At 34.9% G+C, this 18,682-nt stretch overlaps 1 protein-coding gene across 7 annotated transcripts in view; it reads right to left on the bottom strand.

Moving 5' to 3' along the window:
- The window catches only part of LMBRD2 (LMBR1 domain containing 2), a 37,982-nt gene extending 19,408 nt beyond the window's left edge, over positions 1-18,574 (bottom strand). For 5 of the 7 annotated variants that reach the window (XM_036225367.1, XM_016142451.2, XM_036225370.1 and 2 more), the window contains exons 1-7: positions 18,435-18,574; positions 12,003-12,105; positions 10,667-10,903; positions 10,308-10,405; positions 8,968-9,063; positions 6,191-6,358; positions 5,148-5,358 (exon numbers count right to left, since the gene is read on the bottom strand). In XM_036225367.1, coding sequence (XP_036081260.1) covers positions 5,148-5,358; positions 6,191-6,358; positions 8,968-9,063; positions 10,308-10,405; positions 10,667-10,840 — 747 coding nt within the window. In that variant the 5' untranslated portion in view covers positions 10,841-10,903; positions 12,003-12,105; positions 18,435-18,574. Of the gene's footprint in view, positions 1-5,147; positions 5,359-6,190; positions 6,359-8,967; positions 9,064-10,307; positions 10,406-10,666; positions 10,904-11,921; positions 12,106-18,434 lie in introns of all 7 variants that reach the window. The other 2 variants (XM_036225368.1, XM_036225369.1) reach the window with 2 other exon arrangements.
- Positions 18,575-18,682: the final 108 nt, after the last annotated feature.

The raw sequence follows: 18,682 nt of genomic DNA, 5'->3' as shown, positions 1-18,682 counted from the left end.
ATTGTAAAAAATTGGTATGATGTAATGACGTAAGATTGTGGGGAAATATGTCCCCACAGAAAGTAGTAAAATGTGGAAGGTAATTTAGCAATATCTGTCAAAACTGTAAATATGCAGACCCTATGAATACGCTGTACCAAAAGACATTGCTCCTGTGAAGGAGCTTAGCTTAATGAGAAAAACACATTATTCAGAGAGAAATGGTGAGGAAAATGCTATATAAATTAGTGTGGGAGACTTTATGATGAACTGATTATAAAAATGAGATAAACATGAGGTGTCAGCCCATCAAAGGGCCAAGAATATTGTAGTTAGAGGGACAGCATGTATAAAAGCCTTCAAGCAGAAGTGAACAAGGACTTCCGAAGAACTAAAAGAAGTCCAGCGTGAGCACAGGAAAAAGAGTAAGGGCCCGAGAAGTACTTGCCCAGGCTGAAGGAGTAAGAGCACAGCATCCGGAAGTCCTTATGAAGTTTATTGTGTGACCACTGAGTGAGGCCTAACCATGGAGTAGTAACAAGATAAGAATTGGGTTTTTCGAAGGTGTTTGAAACATTACAATTTTCCATTACTAAGCTGCTTTAAAGTTTTATTGGCTTGCCAGTACAACTTTGAATATGAACTATACAGTCTGGTTATACACTATACCTGAAATATCATATTTTCCTTTACTTTCTTTAGCCATATTAAACCAAAATTAGTATTGAAACAGCTAACTATTGATATTTGCTATATCTGTATTAAAATTAAGTTTCCTTTAAAAGTTCCTAATTTTTATGAAGTGTGGAAAGTATTTGAAATTTTAGCTTATTTTCTTCATATAAAACAACTTTGAGCTCTGACATTACTGTACGTAATTAATTCTTTACTAGGCAAGCCAGACAACATCCATCAAGTTGGGATAAAAGGTAATTTTCAGTAGAAATAAATGGCTGATTGCCCCTCTCCAAACTCCTCTACCTCGAAAAATGACAAAAGGCAGAGGTGACTTCCTAGACCATCTAGCAGATACCTTTTGAATGGTCTGATGGCTTATAAGTTTTACTCGTGCTTCAAAGAAAAGTAACAGATACACAGATGTAAACATTCACTTCAGAGAGAAGCACAAAAACACTAAACTGGTTTTTATAAAATTGCATTTGGAAGATCCTATGGAGAGCTGAAAAATATAATAGTTAACTACCACCCTTCTCCCCACCAAAAAAGGTGACTGAATTTTGTGGTCGGTTAAAAGATGTATTCAAAGCCAATGTAGTTTCAGAAGTTTTCTCTCAAAGTAAATTATTCATATTTTTGCTCCATGCTTTATTCTGCACACCTCCATCAGACTGATCATCCTACACCACAGAATCATGTCACTTCTCTGCTTGCAAGGTGTCAATGATTCCTCACTGCTTTTGAATATAATCTGGAATTGTCAGTCTGACATTCAAGGCCCTGCTTTCTGTCTACAACCTATCTTTCAAATCTTACAAGTTTTATCTTTCCAACGTAAACTTTATGCTCAGTTAATTTGATTTAAAACCTCCTGATATCTGACTGGAATGCTGCCAATTATAAAAAATTCACCCATCCTTCAAGACTCAGGTCATATTTCACCTCTTCCTCTGATCACTATTCATAACTGAAACCTCTAGGTTATACTAGGGCATCTCCTTTGTATAATTCATATCACATTTACCCTAAACTGTAAAGGACTGTACAGTTCTCCACTCCAGGTAGTTAGTATCTAAATGGCCAGTTCTACATAGCACTTTATGAGAAGAAGACAAAATATTAAATAATGAAAAAATTTTCTTTTCAAGTTTATAAATTTTCAGATATTCAGAAAAACAGAAAAGATCCCAAGTTCCCTTGAAATATAGAGACAAAAAAATTCACATCTGAAAAATTATGCATTTTTAAAGGGCTGGAGAAGGGGCTGGAGTTAGGCTATCTATGAGGACCTGGTGCTATTTTGAAAACATCCATTAAGAAGAATAGTTTCTTACAATATATAAATGTATCAAATTAACATTTTATATACCTTAAATTTACATGATGTTACATATCAAATACATTCAATAAAAAAAAGTGGTTTCTTATTTACATGGAAAATTTTCTCCTAGCTAAAACTTTTTAAATCTCTCGCAACTTAAACCTATACTAAAATAGCAAAGAAAGCATCAATGCCAATCCTAACTGTCCACATACTATTCCTAAGTAGAGGCCTCTTACTCACAACAAAAACAAATCTATCTTTATGCAGACACTGAAGATTCCTCCTTGCAAAATCCAGATCTCAAGTAATAAATTGGATTTACATTTGTTGAAGGAATATTGAATGAGCTGGTAAAATTCACATTCCTCAAATCTGAAATGACTAAATCTGATACCAACTTTTGAGGGGAACACTATCAATTTAAATTATCTTTTTAATTATTTTATTATCAAATCGAAATTTTCAAATATTTTTTCAAAAAAATTCTCGATAGATGATTGGATAAAGATGTGGTACATATATACAACGAAATATTACTCAGCCATAAGATGAAATACTGCCATTTATGACAACATGGATAGATCTTGAGATTATCATGCTAAATGAAATAAGTCAGACAGGAAAAGTTGAGAACTATATAATTTGACTCATATGTGGGATATAAAACTGAAAGTAACAAATGAACAAGACAAACCAAAAATACCTCACAGACACAGACAACAGTTTCGTGATTACCAGAGGGAAAGGGGTGGGGAGGTAGATAAGGATAAATGAGGTCAAATATATGATGATGGACTTTGGGTGGTAAACACACAATGCAATATACGGATGGTGTATTATCGAATTGTACACTTGAAACCTGTATAATTTTATTATCCAATGTCACCCCAATAAATTTAATAAAAAAAAAAACTTTAAAAAAAAGGTCCTTGTCACATTTAATGGAGAAACACTAGGACTATCTCACTAAAGTCAAAGTCAAAATCGAGATAAAAATGTAGACTATTATGTAAAAAAAAAAAATTCCAAATATAAAAGTTATCAAATAAGAATTATCTTCTTTTGAAAAATGTAATATCCATTATCTGCCTGAGAAAATGAAATAGATCACTATTTATATGAGATATACTCCTGCATTTTGAATCAATGTTTTCTGCTACAGTTCTTGCATGTCATAGGGAATAAATACTGAAAAGTCAACATAAAAATTTTCATTCACAGTATATATTCTTTTGTTCATTTATTTACTAACTTAAAAATGGTTGCTGAGCGTCTGAGTCTGGAAGACCAGAGAAGGGGTTATGGGTTAAACTGTGTCTCCTCCAAAATTTATATGATGGGTATCCCAACCCCCAGTACTTCAAAATGTGATCTTATTTGAAAATAGGACTATTGCAAATATAATTAGTTAAATTAAGATAAGGTCATACTGGAGTAGGGTGGGCCCCTAATCTACTAAGACTCTGTTCTTATGAAAAGGGGAAATTTGGACACAGATAGGCATACAGGGAGAATACCATGTGGATATGAAGGCAAAGTACTAACAAGCCAAAGAACACCGAAGACTGCCGGCAAACCACCAGAGGTTGAGAGTCATGGTAGAGATTTTCCCTAGAGTTCTTTAAGGAACCAACCCTGCTGACATCTTGATCTTGGCCTTTTAGCCTTCAGGACTGTGAGACAACACATTTCTGTTGTCTAAACCACCCAGTTTGTGGTACTTTGTTATGGCAGCACTAGGAAACTAATACAGAAGGCTTCCCTGAAGAATTCTCCACTTATGTTGAGACCGGAAAATAAAATAGGAATTAGCTAAAGAGAGTGGAGAAAAGAGCATTCCGAGTTTGGGAATCGCATGCTCAAAGACAGAAAAGAGAAGCAATGAATGTAATGGTTATAGTAGGGCTTGGCTCACCAGATCAAATCCAGCCACATGTTCTTATTTGGAACATGTCCTTGGTCATTCATTTATATACTGTCTGTGACTGCTTTCATGCTACAGTGACAGAGGAGTTACAAGGAAGACCATGTGGCATACAAAGCCTAAAATATTTACTATCTGGCTTTTTACAGAAAGCTTGCCAATCCCTGTTAAAGCATGAACTAAAGTCAGACTACCTGGCTCTATTGCTTACTAGTTGTATGAATATGAGAAACTTAACCTCTCTATGCCTTGTTGTTTTTTTTTTTTTTATTTGTAAAATGAAGATTTAAAGAATCTCCTTCCTAAGGCTATTATGATAATATATTAATATATAAAAAGTTCTTAGAAAGTCACTAGTAAATAAGTCTATATACTTGTTTGCTATTATCACCATTATAAAGTGTGAGGAACCAAAGGTGACCAGTATGAGGAAGACAGAGGCTAGAGATAAAGGTGGAGAGCAAACTGTTTTTCGACAGGCCACATTAAAACATTTTGGAGTTTATTCTAACATAAATGAAAAACTTTCAACATCAGGTTTTAAGTTAGAGAGTGAGTAACACCATTAGAATGGTATTTTCCCAGAAGAGCAAAATGTGAGGTGACTACAATAATTGCTTTTTAAATCAATAACCAAATAATTATTCAACAGTAAAATTTTATAATTTGTTGTATATTACTGAAATTTATACTTTCAACAACTTTGTGAAGTTAGTTCAAGTCATCTGCATTTTATGAGTAAAATGAAATGCCTTATTAAGATTACAGATAGGAAACAAAAGTTACTGATACAAATTCCCTTAAATAGTGTTCTCTAAAGAGGTTTCCAGATTTGGTGGGATTGCTTTGGGTTAAGCTTTCAGGAAGAAGTGTCCTCCTATTGCTAATTTTCACTTCCACTATGTTAAGGTAACCATATAATTTATCATCTAACTTGGGAGACTTTAAAGAGTAAAAGAGGGCACTATGAGAAGTTTCCCAAAGACAACGAGCATAACCCTGCACTGCTGAATATATTCTCCCTGAATCTTTGTCAGTTAGATGATGGAGATGACATCTCATAAAGCTGAGCTGCCAATATGAAGTCATCCTAGTGGATGAGACATTCTTAAGGATTGCACATTACCAAATTTTCAGCCTAAAGCACATCAACGTGCAAACAACAAAAACAACAAATCAAAAGTGTATTTGAGAGGAGACACACACAACGTGCTGTTGACTGTAAGGTTTAAACTTGCTTACCTCCATGATATCTTCTAGAGTCTCTTCTGCATCTGCTTTCTCTGTCATCAACTTGGCTGCCTTAAAATAAGTTTTCATAAGTAGATAACCTCTTTTTGCTCCATTCCAGTACGACCGAGGAATTTCTACCAAACCATACCCTAACAATAACACAAGAAGAAATAGACCCCATGTATTTGCAGCAGCTATTCCAATTGTCTGAAGTTGGTTCCTAAGAGAAAAAAAAACAAACAAACATAAGCCGACAACTGATAGGTAAATTTTCCCCACAAAAATGTGAAATGAAACTGTGTTAAATGGTTTTTCATATATCAACCACCGTAAAGGATAGCTAAAATTTTATGTGAAAAAACTAGACTGCAGAAACAGACTTTAACACAGGAAACACTGCTTCTATTATAGTTAATATTAAAATCCAAGATAGTTCATGCGAAAAATTATCCTGAAGAAAACATATTTTTCATTACGATCTTTCTTGTTCAATATTAACCAAGAAAAGCCTGAAAAAATTTTAGCTTGTTTGGAGGCAGACCTATGCAAATCTCAGGAATGCAACAGGGAGGATCACCACTGCTATCCTTATTCCTAAATTTTTCAGGTCTAGCTCTTCACATATATTACAGATCACAAGTATAATACAGACTTCCATTTTATTACCATGTCTAAATCTAATATTAAAGAGAAATATGCCCTCAAACTATAGTCAGAACAAAAGAAAAAATTCACAAGTGCCCATGAAAAAGAAAACTAGATATTTTGTCATATACAAAATTTGAAAGCCCATAAAAAATCATGAGTTAATACTTTTAACATATAGCAATTAGACAAAGCATTAGTCTTTTGTCTAATAGCTAAAATTAAAGATGTTATTCCATATTTTCCTTCCCAGTAATATGTGTTATCCAGATATTCTTTTGGGGGACTCTATAATAAACTATAACTTGATATGTCTCAATGAAATGTCTATTTACCTATATGAAATAAAAATTAATTTTTAAAAATGGAAATATACACGGAAGCAATGTTAAGACAATTTTTCTTACCATTCTAAGTGCAAATGTGGGTTTACAGCTACATAAATTAAAAATGCTCCAAAAATCAGCAAATAGGTGCCATAATAGATTGCATTCTCAATCAGTGCAGTTTTGATCTTTCCAGTTATGGAAAACCCTCCTGATCTTGCATACGACTGCATAAAAGGTAAAAGAATCCTAAACAGTTGGAAAAAATATGATTAAAAAACACACTTGATATGTCTGTATAATCTCAAAATACCAGAAATACATGAACCTCAATATTAATGTATAATTCTTTTCACAAACAAATATGATTTTGATTACTAATACCAAATAAATTGTAATAGATTGAACATTTTGTAATATTAAATTTGGGGGGGAACAAAGCACATTCTTAGGAAGGCTGCAATGACCAGCAGAGACTATAACAGTATGAGAGACTTATGATGAGTCTAAAAGAAGGACTTTAAAACCTTTATGAAGAATTTGGATTGCATCCAAAGAATGAGGAATCATTATTTTTTTTAAAAGAATGGAGACATGATCAAATTTAGTTTTCTAGAGACTGACAGGGCTTCTGCATGGAGAATGGACATAGGGGGAACAAAATTGAACTACTTGGGAGAGGGTAAGGGGTGGTGGTGTGGTAAAAAGCAGAAGGAGAGAAGACTGGTTGTTAACATACTGATTCTGAAGTACCTAAGACATTCTAAAAGAGCTGCACAGGAAGTAGTTGACTATACAGCTTCAGAGTTCAAGAGAGAGGTTCAAAAATACAGATAGATTGGGAGTCATCATCATATCAATGGTACTGAAATAACATCAGTAGATGAATGAGATCTGGATGGGTGCATATATAAAACAAGAAGTAAAGAAATGAGACTGACCTTTGAAAAATATTTATTTCTAAAGGAGAGGTAGAGGAAACAGGAGGAGGAGAGGCCAGCAAAGAAGAATGATATAGAATGGTATAAATGTATGGAAGATAACTAAGGGGTATGTCTAGAGAAAAAACCAGAAGAAAGTGTTTGAAAGTGGAGAGAGAAAAGAAAAGTGGAGTAGAGAAGTGAGGTTAGAAAACAGAGTTCATTGGATTGAGGAAAGAGTAAGCAGTGAGTAAATGAAGACACTTAATACAGACAATTCATTTAAGAAGTCTGATGGGGTAGGATAAACTATGGTGTTTAAAGTGAAATATTTTACAGAAACAAAACAGAAAACAATACTGATACATATAACACAACATAGAAGAATCTTCCAAATGTATACACACACACACACAAAGAGAGAGACTAAAAAAGTACATATTGTATAATTCCATGTTTATAGTTAAAAAACAGGCAAAACTAATCAATGGCAGTGAAAATTCAGAATCATGGTTCCTCTGGGGAGGGTAATGGCTGGGAGAGGGGTATGAGGGACACTTCCGGGGACATTGATAATGTTTATTATCATCATCTGAGTGCTAGTTATATGAGTGTATTCACTAAAAAAAGTCAAACTAAATGCAATCTATGGACTTTTATTTATACTTCCATAAAAAAAGTCTCCCCCCCAAAAAAAATTTAAGATGTGATTAGAAATAGATCACTAAGGTAGAATATGGAAAGCTAGAAAGGGCTGTAAATTGAAAGAACTGTGTGTGTGTGTGTTAAAAGATGAGAGAATTGTGCAATGCACTGCACGAATGTAGCTAAGTATATACATAACAGGAAGTGAAGGGGATGGGTCCATATTTCAGGAATAGGGATTAATTTTAAGAGTGACTCTTTCATTCTTGGTGAGGAAAGAAGAAAGAATGGTAGGTAGACAGGTTTGTTGGTGAGAAACAGACAAAGCTACCATCTGATGACTTCTGTTTTCACTGTGAGGTAGAAAGTAAGGATGTTTAAGGTGAGAAGGTAATGTTTCTAGGATGAGAAAGAGGGAGGGAAGGAGAGAGAGAATCTGAGAGTGAGCCACAGAGGGAACTGCAGAGGTCTGAAGTGATTAGAAAGATTTGTTGTAGAGAATGAAGAGCAAGTAGACTACAGAAATGAAGAGGAAAAGTCTTGTAATGTTGAGGGCCTAGCTGAGTTCAATGAACATGAATTTACAGGGGCACTATGCTGCTGCGTGAATTTTCTGTTGCAATGTTCAAGACCTCCCGTTTTAGAGCTTATTTGCCTTAGTTGCAGATTATTTGAAGTTTAAGAGCTTGGTTGCCTTAGTTGCAGAATATCTGAAGATCTCAGTAGGTACTAGATAAAATGTGAGTCTGGAGCACAGGAGAAATACAAAGCTACAGTGGATGGAAAAAAAAAATTGGAATACATCACAGCTCAATGAAACCATGGCTATAATTAAACCTCTGCAGGGAGAGTCAGATGATATAATGACCAAACCTGGGACCCTCGAGAACACTAGCATTTAGGAAATGGGCCACAGAAATGGAGCCCATGAAGGAAATCCAAAAGATTGGGCTAAGCAGATAGCGAGAAAACCAGGATATAATGATGACCTTAGGAAGAACAGTCTCACATACTAATGGGGCTGGAAAGTCAAGAGAGAAAGCAGTAACGGGAGGAGACAAGGAAAATATTTTTCCTATCTTCTTTTTCTTGTCTGTTTCTTTTCATTTCTTTTCTTTTAAGATAGGAGAGACCTGAATAAGCAGAAAGGGAGAGAATATAGATTTAAAGGAAAAAAATAAGTAACACTTGAGTAAGTGCTAAAATATAAAAGTTTGTTGAAAAAAATAATCACTTTTTTTTTTTTTTACTTTAGCCAAAATTGAAAAAATTCCATCCTTCACTACCACTTACCATGTCAAAAATTGTGACGTCCAATATACTACCCTCCAGAAAATTGGCATGATTCCATCAGGAATGTAACTCCATGGCTTGAAACACGGATGCGGGCTGTTTAATGACAATTTAAAGCAAATCAATAATAAATGACTACTTATATGAATTATATAATTAATTTGTAAATAGCAGTTTATATTCAAATTTTAAATTATTGACTCTAACTTGGAAAATTACATACAAAACTTAAATTTAAAGCTCACTGTCAACTAAAAAAAACACATGCAAAGAGAACAAAACAGTTTTGAGGACACAATGTTCACCTAATAGACCAATAATGCAACAGTCTTTAAAAGCAAATGTATAATGATATCAAATCTCTGATAAGACTACCTTTAAAACTGATGATTACTTCTAAAATATATACGCACTCTATTTGTGGGGTTGGTTATTTTGGGCAAGGGAGGTGGGGAGGAGAAAGACATTAGGTAAATAATTCCTGGAAACTGGAACGCTAACTAATCAGTCACCATAGCTCCTATGACGATAGATGCCAGCATCTATATATAATTCTGTTTGAACTTCCTGAAGATATGTGTATCTGACCATAGATTCTTCCCTAGACTATAAGTATATCCTTCAGTCCAAGGGCTTCTAATAATCCATAATTGCTGCTGATCGATATCCAATTTTTAATGGTACTTAAAAAGGGAGAAACATCTACATTTTAAATTTACCCTTATTCATGTTAGATTTTAAAAAACAAAATAAAAGCTACATAAAGAAGTTCGCAAATACTACTTAAAGCCTTGGAAAAACCTACAGTCAACATTTATTAGTTTTTCACTTGGAAGTTTGATATGAATTCAATATAACCTTTTGGTAATTTGAACTTTATTCATTCTTAGTCTAAAATTATGACTTCGAAAGATGTGCAACATGAAAAACATATCCTACAGACAGAATTCCTTATTCTTTATTATAACTCTGTGTATTAGGCAAAAGAGAAAATGCATGCCTCATTTTTTTAGATTAGAGAGAGGCTGAGAATTAAAATAGCTTTGGGAAGTCACATTCTTAGTAAGGGGTAGAGCCAGGACTACAAAACCAGGACTTCGCCAAGTTTCTCATTAGCATCTACGGAAGGCCTTATAATCAATAAATATTTAAAATTTACTTAAGATTTAAATTTAAACAGAATACAAGGTAACTAAAAATCTTCTAGGATTTTTAGGATAGGATGGAGGTAGGGAAAAGAGGGGAAAAGCATGAGGATAAATTTTTACACTTATAAAATCTCGATGGTAAAGAATGAGTTTTAAAACAATTTTTCTTCCACAGTATTAAAAAAAAAATACCTTGTAACTGGGGTAGCAGGTGCAGACAATCCTGTAATGTTGCTATTCTCAGGAGGGCTTGAGTTTGCAGCAGCATGCTTGCACCGGTTGTATATCGTCTAAAGCAACGAATGCGTGGTTTAATAACAAATATCAAAAGGTTACCAAGTACTTAAAGGATATTGGAGTATATCAACCTATTCATCCCAAATTATATTCCTGGCTATGCTTTTTAATAATCAAGTTCATATAGTAAATTTTAAATTCAAAATATAAATATAACCTTACATAATTCAGCTGTCTTAAGAATGAACATATCTCAAACATGTTTTATGATTACAGATGTCCTTTAAATTGTGAAAATCCGTATCATCTCTTACCGTACTAACATCCAGAGGCAGTATAAAGACAATAAGGAAGCAGAGATACCAAGCTAGCAGTGTTCCAACAATCACAAGTCTATGCTGTTTCTTAAAGTCTCCATATCGATGAAGTAGAAATAATGCCAGAAAAAAGACAAAAACAATCTCGAGTCCCAAAGCTGCACCACTCATTATTGAATGTTCACTGTGACCAACCAAAGTAATTCATGTACAGGACTGAATCATATCTGTAAACTAAAAAATAAATAAATAAATAAATAAAAATGCAGTATTAACACAGGAAATAACCTCATGGGAATTTCCTAAATATTTATTAATAAATTTCAGGCTTTATGATGGACTATGAATAAGATGAAAAGGATAATTCCTTATCTTATTTTTTAAAGCATATCTTAAAATTTCATGTATATTATATCCTCTGGAAAAAAATTATCTTAACAAAAATTGCACTAGTTCTAAAAATATTACAAAATAAAAATACTAGATGTGAACAGTTTAAATCCAGTGTCATTTGGAGCTTTTACAAATATACTATTAACTAGATCCTAGGAAATTAAATATTTTATAAAATAAAGTTTTCAAGTCATCCATAACTCATTACTTAAAATTCTCTAAAAGAGAGAGAGGAAGAGACAGATTATTTTAGAGCCAAGAATAGATTAAGTGGGTAAGCAATAGCTCATTGTAGAATGTACTGATAAAAACTGTGACGAGCTTCAGGATCCAGCTTTAAAAAAATATCATTCAATGTGAACTTAACATAATTATTATATGAAAATTCCTTTATAGTTTGACTTATTTGCCTGAAATTGTCCAGTGTAAGGAATATGACAATCATAGAAAAAGACTATTAGGGATTACCAAGAAAATGCAAAAGTATGGCAGAACCAAATGATGAAATATTACTGAATATAAGAAATGATATTTGTTAAGATTATTTAATAACATTTGGAAATTGCCAAAACATTAATTTAAAAACTAGATTTACACATTTTTACATATTATGCATAAAAAATAAGACAACAATGAAATATATAGAGATATCAATAATGGGTGTAAGATTATGGGCATAAGCAAATAACAAAATCAGTTATAAACTTACTAGTAGCTAATAATATTTTTTACTATAGCTATCAATTTTTCAGTATGATTCATGGCCAGTACTTTAAATGTTGTAGATAAGTGAACAGAATTATGGATCCTTTCTTCTAGTAATAAAGAAATGATTTGTTACATCTCCACCCATACTCACTGTATTAGTCTTCTACTGCTGCTGTAAACAACTACTGTAAACAACACCATCCATATTTCATAGTTTATATGGGTCAGATACCTCATAGTTTCTGTGGGTCGGAAGTTTAGGCACGGTGTGGCTGAAATGAGTTCTCAAAATTGAAATCAAGGTGTCAGCAGGTTTGTGTTCCTCTCTGGAGATTCTGGGGAAGAATACATTTCTAAGTTCATTCAATCTATTGGCAAAATTCGGTTTGTTATGGTTATAGGACAGAGATTCTCATTTCCTTGCTGGCTGTCAGCTGGCATTTGCCCTTAGCTCTAGAGGCCTCTTTCCAGTCTTTGCCTGTGGCCTGGTGTATCTCAGAGCCTGAAATGAATGGCTTGTCAAATCCTTCTCATTCTTGGAATCCGACTCTCTTCCGCCTTTAGCTGGGGGAAAGCTCTGCTTTTAAGGGCTCATCTAATCTCACTAGGTCATCTGGATAAGCTAGTTATATTTATTAGCTCCAAGAATTAAGGCATATTTATTGGCTCCAAGAATTAAGGCATATTTATTGGTTCCAGGAATTAAGGCATAGGGGTCTATTAGTCTGTTTACTACATCATCTATTTCTGTTAAAACTGAACTCCTATTGTGTTGTTATGATACAGGGTTAGGCATATGGGTCCCATGAAGTTGGAAATGAAAACTGGGGTTTCCCTAACCTGATAGGAGAAAACAATAGTTTTAAAGTCCATAATCTTTAACCTTGTACCTAAATTCAAGTGATAGCAGAATGATAGCGCTTTTTTTTTTTTTTTTTTTGCAGTCCAGAATAATAGCACTTTCCAAGTTTCCATATGAATTCCTATAGCCTGTTTTGGTTATTTCACCTAAATAATTTTCTGTTTAAAGCTGTGGATGCCTTCTTTTCTTCTCTGATTTAGTTATTTGTATATTAAATTCATAAAATAACTGTAAATTAAAATCTAATAAAAATAAAGATTGAACATCTCAAGTTAAGCTTATAAAAAAACTCACTGCCAGTGAGGGCAACAATTTGGCAATATGTATCAAAGACCTTAAAAAAGGTACATACCCATTGTCCTAGCAATTCCTCTCCAAATAAAGAAAAACCAAAATGGGAACAAAACGTTACCTACAGTATTATTTTTCACAGCAGCATTATTTAAACATGAAAACGCAGAAACAATTTAAATATTTGTATTAAATGGTCCAGGAAGTTTTAAATATATCCACTATTCTCACTGTTGTCCATTTCCTTTTTGAGAAAAGCAGCCAAGGGTTTCATAAATCACTAATGCTGTTAATCGAACAATGACTGATGGGAGCAGAGACCCATGCCTGAGTCAAGAACTACCTAACAGAAACACTCCAGTGCAGAGAGTGATTAAAGGAGCCCACCAAATTCCACCAGGCCAGAAGAAAGGTGAGATCCAGAGAGACATGTTAGATATGTCAAAAGGGACATGGGTGGGATCTGAAGAAGTATATGTAAGAAACACACAAATATGCATGGACAAGTATACACCAAAATGCTAACAGTGGTTGTCACAAAGAATAAAGAGGTGACTTCCATTTTCTTTGTGCTTTCTTGTGTGTGTGCTTCTAATTTTTAATAATGAGCATGTATTATTTTGTAATTTAAAAATTATTTAAAAATCAATGTAGTAATATAAAGGTAAAACACACAGCAACTAGAAAAAATTTTTTCCTGTGGTGTTAAGTAATGAAAATTACAACTTTTTAAAAATACAGATGTTTTATTATACCATGGTAAACCTGGGTTCCAAATACCAACTCTATTTAACAATTGTGTAACTTTATACAAAGTAAGCTGTTAAATGAGGATAACCACCTGACAAAAGTTGCTATGAAGATCAAATGAGATATAAAAGTAAAACACCAAGTAGGAGTTCCAGAGTAGGTCTTCAATAAATGCTTGTTGCTAATCTCTACCTCCCTCATATCATGGGCTTCTAAAAGACAGCTAGTTACCCCAGTGGTCACAAAGCCTAGCTTTACCCTATGGTCTGTCCCCCCCAAAACTATGAATGGATACCCATTGCTTTTGCTCCTCATTCTCTGTGGTTACCACAGCTGGGGCTCACCCTCATCCCTATAGAACAAAAACTGATCTATGCTCACAGAAACTGCTCCCCTTGCCTCACCTGATGAACTGGGATTACCTCCCCAGGCCTGTGTGGTAGCCCAAACACCCCTTTATCTAACCATTGTAAAGAGACAGAACACCTCTTAGAGCCATATCAAAACGATATATTTGACACACCACTCTCATATAGAAAGACAATGCCATTCTTCTAGGCATATGATCGAAATGCAGGTGGATCAAAATGGATCATTTGCTGAACTGTGAACATGTGCACTGTGCGAAAATATACTCAAAGGCAAAAGTCAAAATATGCCTCAGACCACAACAATGGTCCTAATAGTATTCCTTAAATATTAAAATAATGTTTTTACGCTAATGACGAAAATTTAAAAAAATTGCTAAAACCTGAAGGCAAATCAAAATTCAGTCCCATGTGATTAAAAATGATAAAGAGACTTAAAGCTATCGCAGGTTAGCATTACCACAACAGCAGCAAAAGTAGATTTTACTCAAAATCAAAACGCTTTTTCATTCATTCAATCAAGTTTAAGCACCTTATATGCAGGCATGTTCTACCTTTCAAAATACCAGTTCTGAAGTCTTAAACATTTAAAATCCAACTCGGTCTTTTATCAATCATCAGGATATCACAGAATATATTTTCAAATGCCTTCCATAATTAGCATGTTGTTACTGACTTGGGTTACTGTTTCCTAAGTACTTATGGCTGATGAGTTTTCAGGCTAAACACACTTTAAGAGAATTTAGAGGCTAAGAATTTGGAATTTGAAGCACTTAAAAAAGAGAAAGAGATAAGAAAAAAGAGAAAGAGATAAGAAATGGATGGATGGATGGATGGATAGAAAGAAGGAAGGAAGGAAAAGGGGAAGGGGGAAAGGGGGGAAGGAGAGAAGGTTGGTAGCAATTGAACAACCAAAAATGTTATCAAAACCTAAGATTCTACAACTGAATGAAAAATTTCCATGCAGAGCCTAATGATTCATCAGAATCGGACTGTGTTAACTTAAAATCTGTATCCTTACTTAGCTATGTGAAATAGTAAAAGTAGGAGACAACTGAAGATCCTACTAATGAAAAAGAATCAGAACTAGATATGAGTGATGAAAGGCAACAATGTTCTACCCCCAATCAAAATTTATATTTCCAAAGACTATCAATATTCTCATGTTTAAAGATTTCAGGCATAGAGAGAACTCAGCTTAGGATATAGACAGAATACCACAGTAAATTTCACTTCCACTTTAAAAATGCAGAAAAAGTCATAGCATTTTTTGAAGCCATTTTCAAAAATGAGCTGAGCTGGCAAACCAACCAGGTGAACTGAATTCCGGTGTGAAAAGCCTTTCTGAAGAAAGATGGACACATAAAAAGTTGCACCTTTGGCAAGGACAGGTTGCCACCATGTAAGCAGGAAAGAAGAGAACAACTAGAATTTTAACAGATTCTTAAAGATTTCAGGTGAAGAGACTGTCAGATTTATTTTGGTAATTAGAGAACAATCCTTAGAATCCTTCCTAATAAAAATATAATTAAAAAAAAAAAGAAATAGCTAACATTTAGTGTGAATTTACTAGATTCCAAGCATGTGCTAGTATGCTTTATCAGATTAAGCCTCCTAACCTAGTAAGAAAGGACTATTAGTATCCTTGTTTAATAAAGGAGAAAAGGGCACACAATCGGTTAGAGCTGAGATTCAAACCCAGACATCTTGACTACAGAGCCTAGCTCATAATTAAGATATTATGCAGTCTCTTCTACAGTACAGACATTCTTTCTTAACACAATTTAAACTGTTTAAATCATTTTTTTGTTCAGGTTTCATAATGAACAAATTACAAATATTTTCCTATTAATTATGCCCTTAGATATATCAATGTAGATTGCGAAGAAAGTTAAGATTAATATAAAATTTAAGTAAGCCTTTTTACATTGTAGGTAAGACAGCCATTGCTTAAGGGTAATGTATCACTCTAATCTACATGGAAAAGAAGAAAACAGAAAATCAGAATTGAGAAGGAATCTTTCTTAGTCTTTTGCTCCCCTAAGCTGAATAACATTATAAAATTTATAAATAAAAACTAAAGGTATCAAGATTTATCCCATGCTATGATAGAATGAAAGAAGAAAAAAGCACATCGCCCTTCTATTTAAACTGAATCTCTTTCGTCATGTTTGATTTTCAAGAACACTAATATACTACTGAATATAGATAAAGCTTATAGTCAAATGTAATTTCCAGTCCTTTTTGGCTCCTTCTGGGCCCTGAAAATATTAACCATTTTGTAACTACATCCTTCTCCCTTTTTATGATAAACGTTTTCCCAGTTTACAAAGTCACTGCGTATTTTGAATTTTCCAAAGAGTACCAGAAATTACTCACTCTAATGTCATTTGTAGATATTTAAAAAAATTATAGTTCTTTTGTCCTAGATACTGATCCAGTAATTCCACTTCTAGAAATAAAGTATACCTCTCTCATTAAAATGGGACATAGGGTGTGCTGAGTAAGATTAAATGAATATAATTAATCAGAAAAATGAAACAATCCACATCAGTTGCAATCATAATGCAGTTCATGAAAACACCAGACATCAATTTCTACATAGCTAGTAATCTCAAGTCTTCAATGGACACAATTCCTTATATTAAACAGAATCGGTGTACCAATTTAAACTTTTATTTACTATATTAACAGCCATGATTAGAAGGAATGCAGGAAAAAAGTATTCACAATTCAGCAAGCTCAAGTTTTTCTATTACTAAGACAAACTATTAGTGATACATCTATTCCAGAATCTGAAGACCGATTTTCATAGTTGACAGTTTCTCTCTAAAATCCTATACAGGACCTCATGTCCACCAATTCGGATAATTCAAGTATTCTGAGAACTAAATATGTTCCCTAGTTCTCAGGCAACTAATAGCTGAATCCTAGCACGAGAATATTTCTCATCTTTAAATTTAGAAATACCCCATGTATTAAGACTTTCCTATCTATAGGATCTATAGCTAAAGTAGCCTCTCTCAATTACTTAATATGTCAAAACTTTGTTTATTCTCTTCATGGCATTTTAAATGGTTTTTTTCTTGTTTATTCTTTCTCCTCCATTAGCTTATAAGCTCCATCTGTTCACTTTCCTAAAGGAGACTATAACTTTTTCTGTTAAAAATAAATTCTCTAATGACTTGCAATTTTAAGAGAAAGGATGCAGATTTCAAACTAAGGCAACTGGTTTCCCTTTAGCCTAAGTAACATAAAGGTAAGTCTCTGTAAAAAATCAAAATATTGCATTTAATAACATTTTCCATATAACATTAGTTTAATGAATTCTGAACATTTACCCTAGTTATTCTTAGCCTAGTTTCAATTCAAATCAATTTGTGGCCAGGTGCCTTTTTTACACCAATTTCACCTACTTTCAAGAACAAACTAAAGGTTCATGAATACCTTTCTCTGTCAAGAGGTGGTATTTTCTTTTCAAGCTAAGCATCAAGCCTGAAACAAACACATATGTGGGCAAGGAAGGTTTAATTCCAGTACACAGTGAATCATTTAAAGAAATACGGTTTGTCATAGACCATACTGATGTAGTTTTTGTGATGACGCTGCCTGCATACTTGTGAACCTTATAAATCTTCTCTATTTTCATTAGGATTGGAATTTATTCCCTTCTCTTCCACTGTCTGCCCAGGGTCACAGTCATAGTATAGCTTGCACAATGGATTTCGCATGGTCATCCTACCTGGAATATGGCACACTCTCAGCTCTAACCGCCTCCAAACTCTACTCAGGCTAAACGCAGCTCCCTTTTAGGAGGCGACGCAGGCGGTAGAACGAAAGCAACAGAATGGCTTTGCTGGTGGCTCTAGCGTTGCACTGTAAAGCCCTTTGCAAACACAGAGGCACCTTACTTGTCCTGGTGTTAGCATTTACAAGACTTGTCAAGGCTAGAAGGAGATGCGAAGCTTTCCCACTGCACAAAGGAAGCCCTGTGGTCTCCTGCTCCCCTAAAATTAAGCCACAGCCTCTCGTTCAAACTGCTCTTGAATTCACAAAACGCCTTCACACGCATTATCTGATTTGACCCTCCTTCCAAGCCTGTGAGATGAGCGTCGTTGTCGTAGCACCTATTTTACATATGAGGAAATGTTCCACATCACGCACCCCTATAAGGGCCGCAGCTTCTGGACACAGGAGAGAACAGGTATGACGCCCGCGATTCGCAGCCTCGCACCTGGCCGGCTGGCGGGGCCACCGCCTCCACTCAGCTGCTGGGGAAGTGGGGATCGCGGCGGCAGCCGCTCGGAGTTCTAGGAATCCTCTCTATCTTCGCCAGCGCTCAGCCCAAGACCCCAGACCCCAAAGTGCTTCGCGCTCTCCCCCTCGGGCTCACCGTCCGATCACGCCGGATAGCATCTGAAATGACCCGGAAACTCCTCGTCCGCCACGGCCGTCCAGAGTCTGGGACTCACGCTCTGAGGCTACGGCGGTGGTGGTGGTCACCAAAAGGCCTGCGGGTTCCCGGGAAAGGAAAACCCGGTCCCCGTCAAGCGGCTGACATGTTCCAGTCACCCTGAGCACCTCCCACTTCCGCTTCCCCGCCTACCCTGTGGGCTGTCTAGCCCCGCAGGCGCGGGGAGT

This window comes from Rousettus aegyptiacus, unplaced genomic scaffold, assembly GCF_014176215.1.
Source record: "Rousettus aegyptiacus isolate mRouAeg1 unplaced genomic scaffold, mRouAeg1.p scaffold_m13_p_8, whole genome shotgun sequence".
In the NCBI taxonomy this organism is placed as follows: Eukaryota; Metazoa; Chordata; class Mammalia; order Chiroptera; family Pteropodidae; genus Rousettus; species Rousettus aegyptiacus.
The sequence above is the reverse complement of the archived record's forward strand: the minus strand, read 5'-3'. Positions and strand labels throughout refer to the sequence as shown.